Source organism: Felis catus, chromosome C2 (assembly GCF_018350175.1).
Source record: "Felis catus isolate Fca126 chromosome C2, F.catus_Fca126_mat1.0, whole genome shotgun sequence".
Classification (NCBI taxonomy): Eukaryota; Metazoa; Chordata; class Mammalia; order Carnivora; family Felidae; genus Felis; species Felis catus.
Window position 1 is genome coordinate 153314378 of NC_058376.1, and position 16405 is coordinate 153330782.

A 16405-nucleotide genomic window follows, 5' to 3' on the forward strand; every position below is an offset into this window, starting at 1 on the left:
GAGGGAGAGGGAGAATCCCAAGCAGGCTCCATACTGTCGGTGCAGAGCCAGACATGGGGCTTGATCCCATGAACCGTGAGATCATGACCTGAGCTGAAATCAATACTTAACCGACTGAACCACCCAGGCGCCCTCAGGAACATTGTATATAATTTTCCCCATATTGATTTTTGGGTATTTCCTATATGTTTACACATGTATTTTTAAAAATTTTATGTTGTGATCGTGTGTTTATTGTATTTTCTCTCTAGATTATATTTATGAAGATTATTGAGTTTTATATGTTAATTTTATGACCTGTTACTTTATTACGTCATCTCATAGTTCTTAGTAATTTTGCCATTGATTAGTCTGGGTTTTCATCTCCTAGGAGATGAAAAATGTTAATTTTCTGAGCCTTTCCCTAGAACACGGCATTTTTCTAAGCTGCTGTGCGTGGGAAGTCCGGGTGTGTTTCTGGAGGTCATGCGTCGCCTGTTACTCTGGCGTAGACGGTCCAGTGTCTTGTGCGCCATTCTCTGTGCAAACCGTGTCACTTGTGTATTGACAGGAGTTGGAAAGGCAGAAACACATGTGCAGCGTGCTGCAGCATAAGATGGATGAGCTTAAAGAAGGCCTTCGGCAGAGAGACGAGCTCATCGAGGTAGGTGCGGGCCCTGTGGAAACACTTAATTTTGGAAACAAAGCATTGGGTGGGACGAGGGGGTGTGCGCTGGGAGGGAAGGGAGTTAAGATGCCACAGCTTCCTGGTCTCTTCCTCACCCTAAAGTTTCACACACGTGACGCATCAAGTCAGGCTTAAAAAGTTGACGCTACCAGTCTTACAAACATTCCCGCTCTTGCCAGCAGAAGCTTCTGTAATTGTCTTTTATTCCTCAGCTCATTCTTTGCTAAAGTTATCTTAGAAAGCGAGCAAAAGGAAAAAGCAGGAGCACCATCGTTCTTTGGCACGTGGTGGGTGCCGTGTGTCGAGACGGGAGCCTCGGGGAGTGAGGCGTTTGGTCTTCGCCGAGGCAGCCAGACGACAAGGCCGAGTCGCCGTGACGCCTTCCCCGCAGAAGGGTGGAGCTCGGCAGCGCAGAGGCTGTGCTCGGGGAGGAGCCCGGGGTGGCAGCAGCGGGGGTCCCCCAGGGGGAATCCGAGAGCGCTCCTCATCTCTCCCCTGTGAGCATCCCTGATTTCCCGCGAATGTGGTTTTCCCGCTCGAGGCTGTCGTGTTTTGTAAGCGTCTGGGCAGGGGTCCCGCCCGCTGGCTCGGTGTGGGTATCAGAGGTGTCTCGCGTGCGCCTGATGCCACGAGGGCGATTTCAGGAAGGCCAGCTCTCGAGGGTCCCCGGGACGTGCCTCCTGTGCCACACGGGTGCTTGTCCACCTTCCTGTCGCTCGGCACCCGCCCTGCCCCCGCTGTTTCTTTTCCCCCATGGACCCGCCTCACCTAATCCCTCACCCTGTAAGTCAGTTAAGAAACCAGTTCATAGAGGAAAAGAAATGCCTGCTTTTTTGTCTGTGGATCTGCGTCACTTCTCTTCATCCTTGAGAAGAAGTGAATGTAGCCTGCCGAAAGCAGGTGGAGTTTGTGAATCTAAACACGGACGCAGACAACCCTTTGAAAATATCAGATGACACGTGAGGTTGGTTGTCCTAGTTTTTCCATTTATGGCATGGAGCATAATATCTAAATTTTGTGTCCTGCCGGTGTTCAAAAGTAATGGGAATTCCTCTCCTTTTTGTCCTTTTGTGTTTTTTGTGTCAATATGCCGCCACTTGTTGTTTCTTCTTCTAATTAAGATCTATACTTTTCCCGTTTTTGATATGGAAAGAATAGCAAAACTGCTTTGGCAGCTGCCTCTCAAATTCAGTAGCTTAAGTCAGAATTGGTTAAGCTTTTAATTTGATGATTGTGCTTAAGAGGAATTGTAATGCTTGATTCCTGTAACTTGTCACCGTGGTTTCTCTAAAAGCCGGGGGTGCTGGATATACAGACTTTAAAAAAACCTTAGTTTTGGGAGTTTTTATGTTTAGAGTTGACATCTCTCAGATGTGAATACCCATGTTTACGTATAACTGCCAAACCTTGAACGTGACAAAATAATGCTTTGAGGTCTTGCGTGGTTAAGTAGATGAGAAATGTGTAAGTTGAGAAGGTAGGAGATGGTAATTTGCCAGGAATTTTTAAAAGCAAACCTGTCAAATACAAAAGGATACACGTTGAGCCTCATTGCCTGAGGAGGACAGTTGTTTAGGAATCGCTGGACACGGCGTTCCAGTGTTTCTAAAAACCAACAGGACTGTTTATTCAATTCGTGATACTCTTGCTATCGTAGGTTCTGCTGACAAGTTCAGAATGATTCAGCTGAGATACGGCTCCCTTGTATTCTTCAGCGGGGCTTCAAAAAAGGAAGTTTAAAACCACTGCTTGTTCTCGGTGATAAGGATCATTTGTCCATAAGCAAATCTGCGTCTCCCTCTCTAGAAACGTCAGTCGTTCCATGTTGGGGAGAGTCAGTTACCAGAGGAGCACACGTGGGGCCGCATGCACACAGAAGCCCCGCCTGGCCTGCTGCCCCACAGCTGTGGTTGCAGCGGCTACTCCCGGTTTCCTTGTGGCAAGCCAGGGGGAGTCGTGTCGCCGAGACACGGGATGTCATCTTGCCCTTTAGCAAGCAACTCTGGCTTTTCCTGTTGATCGCAGACTTTCTTTCTCCCTTTTTAAAGTTTCCTTACCAGCTTTATTTCTGTTCTGTTTGCCTCCCTCTGACCCCCTCCATTTTTCTTTCTGCTTTTTTATTACTTCTCTCCCCTCTTCCTCTGCAGGAGAATCAACGAATGCAGCAGAAAATAGACACCATGACAAAAGAGGTGTTTGACCTCCAGGAGACACTTCTTTGGAAAGATAAAAACATTAGGGTACGAGATGACGTTGGGCTTTGGTCTGAAGCTCATTGATGAGGAACAGACCAATAGAATTTTACCTAGAGGTTCCTAAAAATCCGTCCTTTGGGTTATCTTTGAGCATTTATGCACGGAAATGTGAGTAAAAGCAGAAGAAGAACAAAACTTCCAGGGGGAAACCTGATACCGTGCCTGGAAGGAACTCTTCTTTCTAGCTGACTGTGGGATTCTGAAACCTACAAGTAGGAACTTTCTAGGGAAGTTTATTTCCCCAGGATTCTTATCCAGAAGCAGCCACAGGCATTTAATTCAAACTCTGTGGGTAACTTGATATCCTTACATTGCAAGAGTTTTGGATGAGAAGCGAGAGAACAGTGAGTGGGGGGTAGAGGACAAGTAATTAGTGTCCCATAAATCCCTGGTGAATAAAATAGGGGGAGATTAACATCATCGTCGTCGTTACGGAAGTGGATAGGAATGTGAGATTGGCCAGGGCTGCCAAACTGTGGCGTCATCTCTGATTATGACCCCGTGACTCCCCAAAGCAGGGGCCCCGACGAGGAAAGTCCTCAGTGCTTTTTCCCTAAGGCCTTCAGGTAGATTCCAGGCACACAGGAGGCTGGAAAAACGCCCCCCGGTTCGTCCTGTGTCACCCCTTTGACACGTGCCCCGTCTCCTGGCGTGGACTCCGGGTCGTGCGGCGGGGGTTCCACGCAGCCACAGCTGCCAGAGCAGCGCTTCCCTCGTCAGGAAGGGGCCGCGGGGGAGGCAGCAGACCGAGGAAGCCCCTGTCCCGAGACCGTGGTGAAAAAGCCTTTTCGGCTTGACAAGGTTTGGTGGCGTGGGGGGAAGTTGGCACAGACCCCCAAGAGCGCCTGCGTGGACCCGGGATGAGAAGCCCTCTGGGTCCATGTCCTTCATTGTAGGGAGGGCTCTCGGGTGCTTCTCATCCCTCCCGGGACCTGTCCTCTTAGGAATGAACACATGGGAAACAAAATGACTTCTTAAGAGTTTGGTAGACCAAAAGTTTGAAAGGAATAAAGCTACCTTTTTAGAATTTCTAATATTTAAATAATGGAGTTTCTAAAATTCCACCCCAAATTAGAAGAGCCTTCTGGAATATAAATTAACAGTTAAGAGTTTGGAAATTTTGATTGTCATCTGCTGATCTCATTGAAATTTTTACTTGGGGAATTTAAAATGAGATGTGAAAAATGTGTGGCACTAAGGAGTAGTTTGAAAGTTTGGTTGAAGTCTGGTCACTAGCCAGAATGGTCTTCTTTTAGGACCTTCCATGATTTTCTTTAGCGCAGATCTGTAGGTCCATGATTTCCATTTTGTGTAATTATCTTAGTATTTAAACTGATTATTTTGGATCAGCCATAGGAAAACCCCAACCCACACAGTCCAATAAAATAGCTATTCAAAATAAAACAAAAATTTTTTTCTACCAAAAAGATGTGCTGATAGTTGAGACACAAATTTTTTGACTTTTAAGTTTTCCTGGCATTACTGAATGACTAAGTGGCTATCTTCTTTCTGTGTGGTATATAATAATGTGTTCCTTTGGCTTTTTTTTTTTTTTTAAGTTACACTTAAAGAATTTTTTTGAGGTAATTGTAGCTTCACATGCAATTGTGAGAAGTAATACAGAGAGATCCTGTATGCCCTTCATCCACTTTTCCCCTAAGGTCACGTCTTACAAAGTGCCACAGCCAGGATATCGACCTTGATGTAGGCACAGCACAGAACATTCTCATCACCACGAAGGATCCCTCCAGTCGCCCTTTCGTGGCCTTGTCCACCACCTCCCTTACTCCTTGCCGAGCCCTGGCAGCCGCCAATCTGTTCTCATTTCTGTGATTTGGCCATTATGAGTCCTGTCACAGAAATGGAATCATACACTATTTAACCCTTTGGGGTTATGTTTTTCCCTCAGCACAGTTCCCTTGAGATTCACCCAAGTTGCATGTATTAGTAGTTGGTCCCTCCTTTGACTTTTTTGGAAAGTTTCTAAATTACGGTAAAGTACAAATAACGTACAGCTTGCCACTTGAACCAGTTTTCGGCGTCGAGTTCGGTGGTCCTGAGTACGTCCACAGTGTTGTGTTACCGTCACCACGGTCCGTCTCCAGGGCTCCTTCGCCCTGCACAACTGAAACTGTGCCCGTTAAACGCCAACTCCCCCCCCTCCTCCCCAGCCCCCGGCAGCCACCATTCCACGCTCCGTCTTTACGGACTTACTGCTCTAGGCACCTCACGTAATCATCAGACGGAATCAGACGGCCTTTGTCCTTCTGTGACTGCCTTATTTCACTTCCCATCGGGTCCTCAAGGCTTCTCTGTGGTGGGGCAGGTGTCAGAATGCCCTTCCTTTTTAAGACCAAATGAGAAATATTTCATTGTCCGGATGCACCACGTTTTGTTCATCCACTCGTCTGTTGGTGGACAGACCCGTGGTTGGCTTCCACCTTTTGGCTGTTGTGCATAATGCTGCTGTGAACATGAGTTGGCAAATACCTCTTTGCGACCCTGCTTTCATTTCTTCGGCTGTATACCCAGGAGTGGAATTGCTGCATAATGTGGCGATGGTGTGTTTAAGTTTTTTGGGGACCAGCCACACTGTATCCCACAGCCACTGCCCCATTTCACATTCCCATCAAGCACTGCGTAGGGGTTCCATTACCAACACCTGTTTTCCGTTTTTCCGATAGCCATCCTGATGTGGTCCTCCCATGACTTACCCAAGACGCGTTTTCGACAGTCAGTGACTCCCTAATGCACCACTTGCCTCTAGCTTCATTTTCAAGATTTCAAGTTAGTAACTTAATAAAGGAACACGGCCATTATTTTCATGCTACAGTTTGGTTCTCTTTAGTTCTTCCTTCATGGATCCTTGTAGTCATGCACACAGCCCGAAAGCAGCTCTAAGTGCCAGGTGGCTACATGTAGAATAAACGCATCCAAAGGACTTTTCGATCTAGATGGCCCAGTGTGAGACTCACTCCCATTCTGACGAAAGATATTTCTGCCCCTGTGCAATTATATGGAGAGTTAACCTGTTGCCCAAAAGTGCAGCCTGTTATACGTATCTTCCAGACTTCTTGACACTAGAATTTGAGGTTAGGTCAGGGGTAAAGAATTCTTTAGATCTCCGCAAGCATGTACTTTTTACCCTGAGAAAAAAAAATGCTGTATGAGCTATTACTGAATGCAAACACAGGGTAGTGGTTTTATGGTCAGGTACTACAGAGGATTTCAGATCCGGCGTGAGTACATTTGTTCCAATTATAAGGTATTTTGGTAGTCTCCAAACTTTGTGGTGAAGTGGGAGAACTTATAGGATGTATTTTATTTTCCCGTCCATAATTATGGGAAGACGAAGTTTAAAAAGTCCAAAAGTAAAGCTGTCCATTGCCAGAAGATGTAGAAAGAGGAGTGAATGGCATGTACCGGCATTTGCTAGAATGTCCAGTTTCAGATTGGTCTGTTCCTGAGAGACCGTGTATGTTCAGTGGTGGTGTTTCTGTGGAGCATGTCGTGGCCGTGATCGCTGACCCAGCTGTGTGTGCTGATGCACGCGTAACTGCACGCAGATACCAATAACCCACAGATTCTAACCCAGCGGAGGGTCCGGCTGTCTGTCAACAGATGGGAAAGTATTGCTTGTGCTTTTTTGTCCTGATGTGACACTTGTTGTTAATGGAATGGCATGGGAGTATTAGCGTGGAGGGTCAGGGTAAATGCCTTGTGATGCTAGCAACTCAAAGTATCAACTTATAGGCAGACTTAAGACACACCATATGGCGTGAATGTAAATTGTTGAAAAGAAATGAGATCTTGACGTTGCAGTGTGGGTGAGCACGGAGAAGGACTTGCCCTTATACACTGCTTTTCCAGCAACACTGAGACGACAGTAAGGAAGCGTAATTGTGGCTTTTTTAGGGCTGTGATACAGAGAAAGTATGCAAAGGCTTTGGAACTGAAAAGAACTGGCATTGACACTTACTGGGACTTTGGGCAAGAAAAGCATAACCTCTCTGGGCCTCAGTTTTCTCATCTGTGAAATGGGGATAACACAAGTACAGGATATATAAGGGAGAGATTATATATGTAAACATATTAGGGCAGATTTTATGTCTTTGTAGCAGCGCCTGCTGTATAGTTGGAGCTGCACAGAGGTCATTGCTAGCATCCCTTATTTACTGACTGCCAGTTTGGGTGCACAGTAGGATTTATAAGGATTTAGAACATCGTCCACCTGTTCCCCAGTCAGTAATGAAGCAGTTGGCTCATTTCTAGCCCACTAAACCGAGAGAGCAGGGTTACCTGTTGTAGTTTAATTTCTTGGATTAATGGGGTTGTGGGTAGAAAATATTAAATATACGAACACGTGTAGAGAGAGGCTTTTTAAAAATAGTCACCCGTCAGCTGTCCGCGTAGACTGCTTGCCTGGGGTACGTTTTGAAGTCTGGGTTATTTCATTACCTGGGGCAGGTTTGGTTTGTCACCTGCTTCTCCCGCTCGCATGCCCACTTCTCCCACCGCCACCCTCGGCTCCTCAGCTCCGACGGTTGTGAGGTCCAGGCAGTGGTGGGGGGCTCCAGGTGCAAACGGCGGGCGGGGGGCGGCTTTTCCGGAGCTTTCCCCGGGGCTCTGGTGCTGCAGCAGTGCCCACACCGTGTACCTGGGGCGGGGCTGCTGTTGTCCCTTGTGCTTTTCAGATGGGGAGTCTGAGGCATAGGTAAGTCACCTGCCACCACTCAAAAGCCTGATCCCCAAACCCTTATTCTGCTGCGCTCCGTACGCAGACTCCTTTGGTTTTGTCAGTATTTTAGTTTCGGTTTTCACATTCAGAAAGGTGTATCAGAACACCAGATGATTCTTAATTGTATTTAAGTAAATTAACAAAAAACAGGTCCTTGGGGATCCCTTTGGAGGTTAGCTATTTTGAATTAGGTGGTATTTGAGGAATATTTTGCCACACTGCTTAGAGAACAATCACTACGGCCAGTATTGAATTAAAATACCTTGTGCATACTGGTGTTTTTTCTTCCAGGGCCATTGAAATTTTCTGACTTAAAAAAAGTTTAAATGAAATTAATTTTTTGAATTAAACCTCACTATGTTCTTGAATGAAGTATTTTAAACGTGAGATGTATTTGTATTGGTCACCAGATGAAAATGTAGTAAGGAGATCAGTAAGGAAAACTTCATTTTAATATTATTGCTGTCTTCATCTTCCTTTTCCTGTTTTTTTTTTTTTGTTTTTTTTTTTTTCTTTTCATCGACTGGGAAAGAAAGATCAGCTCTCCTGCCTGATGGGATAAGCATGCTTTGGCGAATTTATGCACGATTAACCAGTTTCTGTTAAAATTCTCCTGTGGAGACGTGTGTCCCCAAGACCTTGTATTTCCTCCCGTGTCTACCTAACTGCCTGGTTTCCAAGCTTTTACTGCTCCCTCGTCTTTTATGCCCTTATATGTGTTTATTTGAATTAGGTGCTCTCTGCTCCCTCTTTCACTCGCTCTTTTTCTGTGCCATTCTTTCCCTTGCTACCCTGTCTAAAACCAGGCCCTAGAGAAACAGAGAGAATACATTGCCTGCCTTAGGAATGAGCGAGATGCGCTCAGAGAGCAGCTGGCTGACCCGAAGGAGACGGTGAAGACAGGAGAGGTACGTTAGCTTTGGCCCGGAGTTAAGTCCCTCGCTGCTTTTATTCTTCCCTTTCATCTGGTTATCTTTCCTAGCCCAAAGACAAACCAGTGCTCATTCTTCAGTGCACAGTAGACAGGAGTAAGCCACTTCTTCCGCAGAGCTCTGCTCCATGTAACTAGTTCTCACCAGGTGTTACCCGTGGCACACGTCCTGTCTGTCACAGGACGTACCGCCTCTGCGTGAGCCGTGTTTTGTGACGGTGGGTTTTGCCTTCTCCACAGAAGCATGGCTTAGTTATAATCCCTGATGGCACCCCCAATGGTGACGTCCATCATGAACCGGTGGTTGGAGCCATCACTGTGGTGTCCCAGGAGGCTGCTCAGGTCTTGGAGTCTGCAGGAGAAGGTCCGCTAGGTAAGGCACCGGCCGCTGCTGTGTCGACTGGGATTTAATGTCCTCGTGAGAGTTCCGGCTTATTCATGTCCCATCTTGGAAAACAAAAACGACACAAGGGCCATCTGAGGTGTATCTAAATCCTTAACAGGAAGAAATCTGGGCACGTTGTCTCCAGGCATCCTTGACCTTGGGAAACCAGCATCTGGGTCATTGTAAGGCCCCTGGGGAGAGGCACTGTTGGTGTATACACATTGCTTTTTCACCTAAATACAAATCTTCCTGGAGGAGATAATCCAGCACAGGCACCCCAGGGAAGCGGGGGGCTGGTAGGCGGCTCCCAAGTAGGTTTTAAGTTTCTTCTTCCTAGAGAATCTGGTTTTCTGCTCCTCATCCTGCAGTTCTGCAGCTCACCGCAGATGACCAAGAAGACAGGTCTTACAGAGCAGGGCCTCTGAGCCTCTTGACATCTAAGCCTCTTAAATTTAAGCCCTCGAGACTTTCATAACACCTCTCCCAGGAAACCACACGGGTGTGCATCCATTGGCTCCACTAAGATCCTGCTCTAGAGGAAGGAAAATGGCAGAAACTCTATCATCAGCTCACTTTTTTGTTTAAAAAAATCTTTTTTTCGTTTTCATAGATATCGTAGGTTTCCCAGAGGAGTGGGACATTTTTAGAGTTAGTAAGCACATTCTCTAATGCGCAGCACTTTGGTACAGCAGATGCGGGCGAGGCAGTGGGAGCCGCTCTAGAGAATGCGCTGAATGTGTGGCTGGGGGCAGCTCAGGGTGTCCTCTGTTGATCTGAAAGGTGCTGAGGAAACCAGCACTTGCATTTAGCTGTGACCCCGGTTGGTTGTGGGAGGTGCTGGCTTGATGCCGGCTGCTGCTTTTACTCATCTGTGGTCCTCCCTCAGCCCAAGATCCAGTTGTTTTCTTTTTTAATTGTTTTTTAAATGTTTTTGAGGGAAAGACATAGCGTGAACAGTGTGGGGGGGGGGGAGGGCAGAGAGAGAGAGAGGGAGACCCAGAATCCAAAGCAGGCTCCAGGCTCCGAGCTGTCCGCACAGAGCCCGACGCGGGGCTTGGGCTTGACCTCACGAGCCTCGAGATCGTGACCTGAGCCAAAGCTGGACGCTTAATCGCCAGAGCCACTCAGGCGCCCAGGATCCAGTTTTGATGCATGCCGGGGAAGCAGCCGTCTTCCTCTCGGGCCGGGAGCGAGCCCCGGCGAGCCAGCTGCCGTGCCTCGGATGAGCCCTTGACAGCCTTCGGCTCAGGGTTGGTCCCCGTGTGCCCCCACCGGCCCGCGTGGGCCTTTGGCTTCTTCGGCACGGAGTTCCTGCTTCCCCTGTCCAGCCTCCCCGCCCAGGCCCCCTCTCCCCCACATCATGTTTGCTCCTGTGAGGCTTCATCAAGCCTGCGAGAACACCCCGGCAGCTCGAGCCGTCTGCCTATGGTGAAAGCTTGCACATTTTGAAACAAGGAAGTGATCTTTGTACTTTGGTTTGTCTTTAAATGGAAAATCACTGCCCTTGGGAGCAAATGTTGTATTTAGTGCCTTGATAACTATCAGCTATGTGGCAATATGTGAATATTTAAGTACTTTTACTTAATACCATTAACTGAAGCATTTCCTTCGAAGCTCTTCAGTAGAAAGCTGTGAGCTGTTTATCAGATAATGTTTGTTGTTTTTGAATTTCAAGAATTATTTTTCATTGTTCCAGTACTGTATCATTACAAATTTGGTTTATAGCCTTTTCCAATTTTTTTAGACGTCAGGCTACGAAAACTTGCTGGAGAAAAGGAAGAGCTACTATCACAGGTAAAGGCATTCTTCTCATTGGAAGGTAATGTTGGTCGTAATGGACTAAATCACGGGGTAAAACGTTAGCGAATTAAAATGTACACAAGAAAGAAGGGTGCTTACTTCAAACATCGGTACGCAAGCAACATTTGAAGGGTAAAAAGATGATGCCCGTTTTGTCTCTTTGTTGTTTCCTGTTCTTTTAAAAAAATTTACAGGACATGGAGTCGAAGGAGTTAAATAGTTTCACAGAGCTTGTAGTGAAGACAGGAGCTCCCTGCCCTGCCTCCCCACCCTCACCCCTGACCGTGCCCACCTGGTCTGGCAGAGTCTGTCGATGGTACTGCTCTTGTGCATCTCCGTCCCACACGCTCAGTTGCTTCTGGGCGTTCTCTGTTGGCCTCCCTCTGTAGAAGCTCCCATCTGGCCTTCTGTCCTGTGCCCCCATCCTCCTCCGGAAGGAACGGCACGCCCGGCCCGTGCGTTTTATCAGGACTCGCGAGCGCCACTCGCCGTTGGAGCCCGGCCACATTCCAGGGGTGCCTTCCCTCTCCTCCGAGGCTCCGGCTCCCCCACAGTCCATAGCATGCCTTTGCTTTTCCTTTGCTTGGTTTCCTGTGTATTTATGACCAGTTTGGCTACAGAGTCTGCAACGGTAGTGAAATCTGCTGTTAGCGTTTTCAGATCCACCGTGTATTCTCTCAGTTCCGCTTCTTTTTTTTTTTTTTAAATGTTTACTTATTTTTGAGAGAGAGAGAGAGACAGAGCATGAGCATGGGAGGGGCAGAGAGAGAGAGACAGACACAGAATCCGAAGCACGTTCCAGGCTCCGAGCCGTCAGCACAGAGCCTGACGTGGGGCTCGAACTCATGAACCACGAGATCATGACCTGAGGCGAAGTCAGACACTTAACTGACTGAGCCACCCGGGCGCCCCTCAGTTCCACTGCTTGATTCTTGGAGCACGACCTGTGCCCCTGGGAACTTAATGGCCTGCTCCCTCCATGCAGAGCCGGACTGCCCTCCGTTGCCACCTAGGCTTTCCTCTGCTGTGGCTCAGGTTGGATTCCCTTTTGCAAGGCCTTATGACTTCCTCCTTTTTTATTCGTTCTCTTTTTGGTCTGTCCCCCAGTAACTTCCTGAGAAAGGTGTATATGGGCTGTAAATTTTTCTTACCTTTGGAGGCCTGATAATGTTTTCATTTTACTCTCTCACTTGATTAACAATTTAGGTATAGAATTCTTCATGACAGTCATTTTCCTTCTTTTTTTTTTTTTTTTTTTTTTTTTTTTTTTTTTTTTTTTTAGAAGTTGCTTCATTGTTCTCTGGCTTCCGGTATGGCTGTTAAAGATTTCAAGGGCATTCTGATTTTTCATCTTCTGTATGTGACTCCTTCTGTAGAACCCTCTCTGGCTGTTTATATCACACTTTTCCCTTAGTGTTTGGAAGTTTCACAGTGATGTGGTTTGGAGTTGTCATGCGTGGTATGGGCCCCTGTCAGTTGTAGGAATTCCTGTCCTTCAATCCTGGGGAAATTTCTTGACTGATCTGCTCCCTTCCCATCTTCTCTTCTCCTAGAATGACTGACTCCTGTTCAGTCTTTTCAAATGTCTAAAGAGAGCGCACTGTTTAGCAGGCATTTGGCATATTTCAGTGAACCCAGCAGTTAAAGAATTCCTGCACGAGTAGCCCTTACATTCTTGTGGAAGAAGAGCAGACAGTAAACAGCACACAAAACGAGCACGTCGGTTACACGGGATGTCAGAAGTTTGTGTGAACACGCCTACCGCGTGTGTGTCTGCAGTCACATTGAGTGGCACAGGTGCCGGCATGGGTGGGTGGAGTTGGATTTTACCAGGGAGTGTAACTGGGCAGAGGAGGTGAGGGCGGAAAACCATGGCCCCAGAGATAATGGGTAATCCGGGGAAGATGTCAGGACCCAGTGGAAAGAAGATGGGAGGTGCCGGTGGGATTGAAGGCTTTGGGGATTCTGGGTCCTGAGAGAGGGAGCTGGAAGGATCGGCAACAGAGGTTAGAAAGAAGAGAATGGGACTGACTTATGCAGGGACTACCCTCATCTAGTAGGAGATCTAGTATGTGACCGTGAGAGAGTGGTGAGGGCAAGAAGGGATAGATGGCAGGATCCTTGGAGAGGAGGTTTTCTAGAAACTGACATCAGTTGTAGAGCACTCCTCTACTTACATGTATCTTGAAATTGCCAAGGCTATTCTCGAGGGAGTGAGGTTCAGGAGCTAAATGGTGAAGCAGGAGTGGGGCACTGGCAGTGAGGAGGGGTGGCAGGTGTGTGGAATTAGAGGGGAAGAGGTCAGAAAAGAGGAGTTTTGGGGAGCACCGAGGGAGAATAGTTGGGACACAGCACAGAAAGGTCATGTGTTCTGTTCTCAGGCTCAGTGGTAGGAGGACTGTGGAAGCAATCTCCAGAAGGCCAGAGGGCTGCAGAGGGAGCTTCTCAGGGGAGAGCGTTTTTCTGCTAGTGCACTAGGTGAGGAGACGGCTCCGAGAAGAGACTGAGGATGAGGGGGAAATGGTAACCCAGAGTTCCAGGCTTTGGGAAGGGTGAGGAGGAGTTGTACAGAGCCCTTTAGGAAAGAGCGTAGGAGGAGGATGACTGTTCTTGAGATGGACGTGACGATGATGGGGATAACGAAAGACTAGTCCTGGTTCACTCAAGGCAGACGGTGATGGCGACCGTCTGTGTTGAAAGGGTGGAAGTGTCTGGGAAGCATGGCTTTCCTCCCAGTGCAGAGCTCACCCTTTCCCCATTGGGGGAGTGGCATACTTGGTCCTCGAGGATTCCCCTGGCCACTATTGATGGGGTCACAGTGAGGGAAGCCTTCTCTTCCACCTGGACCCCTGATCATCGCGTTCACCCTTGACCCTTGATGATGAATGGTGAAGGAGGCCCGGGGAGACTCACATCTTGGTCCCAGAGGCAGCTCCCCATCGTAGTTCTGAGCTGTGGTGCTCCCCAGACCTCTGCTGATAAGAGTAATAGGCATTTGGGGAAACATGGCTCTGATTTCTGGGGGAGGGGGCAACAGACCCCTGGGACCAGGGTTTTAACCTTTTTGTTTCTCTGGTTTCCCCATCCCTTTTGATCTCTTTCGCTTTTTTTTTTTTTTTTTAAGTTTATTTACTTAATTTGAGAGAGCGCAAGAGAGCAAGTGCATAAGTGGGGGAGGGGCAGAGAGTGAGGGAAAGAGAGAGAAACCCAAGTAGTCTCCACACCGTCAGCGAGGAGCACAACACAGGGCTCGAACCCACAAACCATGAGATCATGACCTGAACTGAAATCGAGTCGGATGCTTACCTGACTGAGCTACCCAGGCACCCCTCTTTTGCTCTACTTTTTAAAAAACGTTCTTAACTTTATCTTTGAATACTTCTGTTGGGTTTCGGTTTCTGCAGTCATTTCCAGGATGCAGTTATTTTCACTTATCCTGATAGCTCATTGCTTTGTTTTCTGATTTCTTCTGTCTGCATCGTTCATTTCCAAACAGATGCTTTTTTATGTGTATCATTCGGCCTTACGTTTCAGGGAGAGCTAAAATGCCAGTGGGAAGCTTTAAGCGTATGTCAGTGTCTTGGTGAAGTTGATGTGGCAGGGTGTTTCGTTCGGGTATGTCGGTCTTGACTTTAGACTAGGCAGATGGTCTTCTAGGGAGACGTGCCCGGGTCCCCCGTGTGCGGGTACCAGCCTCGCCATCAGCATTCTGGGAACTGAGGCTGCACCGGAGGCCTGAGCATGGGGTACGTGTCCATTCGCCTCATCTCCTTGTTCCCCATGTGCGGGGCTCCTGTCTCCACCAGGCCTTGTCTTTTTCCAACCCAGAGTTCCTTTTTGTTGGATTTTTTAGTTTCTTCACCTTGCCAATTTAGAGCAGCCTACAGCTTTACGAAGGTATAACTGGTACGGAATAAGCGGCCTGTGCGTAAAGGGTAAAAAGAAATGTAGCTACCGTATTCGTTTCCATGGCTGCCATAACAAAGTACCACGAACTGGCTGGCTCAGAGCAACAGAAATTTCTTGTCTACGCAGTTCTGGAGATTAGAAAATGCCCCAGGTGAGGCAGCAGTAGCCGGGTTGGTTCCTTCTGAGGCTTCTGAAGGGCAATCTGTTCCACACTTCTCTTCTGGCTCCTGGTGGTTTGCCGGCAGACTTTGGCATTCCGTGGCCCGTACACAGCCTTCTGTGTGTCTTCACAGCGTCTTCCCTCTGTCTGTCTCTCTTCTTATGGCATTCTTTTTGTAAGGACACCAGTCGTACTGGATTGTGGGCCCACTCTATTCCGGCATGACCTCATCTCAACTAAGTGCATCTTCAGGGACTCCCACTTCCAAGTAAGTTCACATTCTGAGGTAGCGGGAGTTAGAACTTCGTATGAATTTTGCAAGGACACTACTCAACCCTTAACGATACCGGTGGAAATATTTGTAACGCTCAAGTTTCTGTGTCCCTTGGTGAACCTTCCTTCCTGAGCCTCCCTCTCCCCAACTCTCCAGGCAACCAACCACTGGTCTGCTATCACTGGGGATTAGTCTGCATTTTCTGGAGTTTTATAGAATTAGAATTCTACACTATGTACTTACTCACTCTTCTTTTGTCTGGCATCTTCCACACAGCACACTCCGCTCTCCCTCCTTCCTGGGTAGTAATTCCACTGTCTAGATGTGCCACAGTTAGTTAATCCTCCTGTCACATTTGGGTTATTTCCAGTGTGGAGCTATTACGAATAAGTGACTATAAGCATCCTTTATTTTGGGCACAGTAAGGTAGATCAACTATGTAGCCAACTCAAAAACAGATTTGCAGTTATTTTTGCATACTAATATATTTAAGCCAATATTTAAGTTTTAATGTTAATATGGAATACCTAATTTAATATATTAATTAAACGTACTTCTCAATTTTAATATTTAATATGGATTTAAGTTTTAATACTTAAGTTTCCTGAATACTTAACGTAGAATATGTAACCTAATTCTAAGACAAAGCAAAAGCATCTAACTCCCCTTGGAATTTTATTAAAAATGGAATTTTAGGGGTGCCTGGGTGGCTCAGTTGGTTGGGCGCCCAACTCTTGATTTCAGCTCCGGTCATGATCTCCCGGTCTGTGAGATCAAGCCCCGCGTTGGGCGTAGCACAGAGCGCAGAAGCCGCTTGGGGTTCTCTCTGGCCCTCCCCCGCTTGTGCGCGCACTCGCTCGCTCTCGCTCTCTCTCAAGATAAATAAAAGAGTTAAAAACAAAAAAGCAATTTGATGAAAGTAGTGAAGAACACTGAAAAGACCTGTTGCAGCCGCCTACACACGATGGGGCTGCTGCGATCGGCACACCTGGTCCTGGGGCGGGCTCCTTCTGACGCTGCTTTACAGCTTGTCGCCAGCGCCTCTGGCAGTGTGGCCCCCGCGGTGGGCACTCCGGTTCTGGGTGCACGACCCGTGTGGCCGGTGAGGGCCCGCGGTGTCCTTCAGATCTTGTGACGGACCCCTCCTTCCGCCGCAGATCCGGAGGCTGAAGCTGCAGCTGGAGGAAGAGCGGCAGAGGTGCTCCCGCAGCGAGAGCACGGCGGCCGACCTGGCGGGGCTGCACAACGGTTCAGACCTGCAGTTCATCGACATGCAGAGTAGGTCC

General features: G+C 47.8%; 1 protein-coding gene across 24 annotated transcripts in view; it reads left to right on the forward strand.

The window, feature by feature from the left end:
• LRRFIP2 (LRR binding FLII interacting protein 2) overlaps positions 1-16405 on the forward strand; it is a 104438-nt gene that overhangs the window by 85749 nt on the left and 2284 nt on the right. For 12 of the 24 annotated variants that reach the window (XM_045037897.1, XM_023260762.2, XM_023260764.2 and 9 more), the window contains 6 exons: positions 551-643; positions 2815-2907; positions 8467-8568; positions 8832-8964; positions 10721-10770; positions 16277-16397. In XM_045037897.1, coding sequence (XP_044893832.1) covers positions 551-643; positions 2815-2907; positions 8467-8568; positions 8832-8964; positions 10721-10770; positions 16277-16397 — 592 coding nt within the window. The remainder of the gene's footprint in view (positions 1-550; positions 644-2814; positions 2908-8466; positions 8569-8831; positions 8965-10720; positions 10771-16276; positions 16398-16405) is intronic. The other 12 variants (XM_023260765.2, XM_045037900.1, XM_023260772.2 and 9 more) reach the window with 3 other exon arrangements.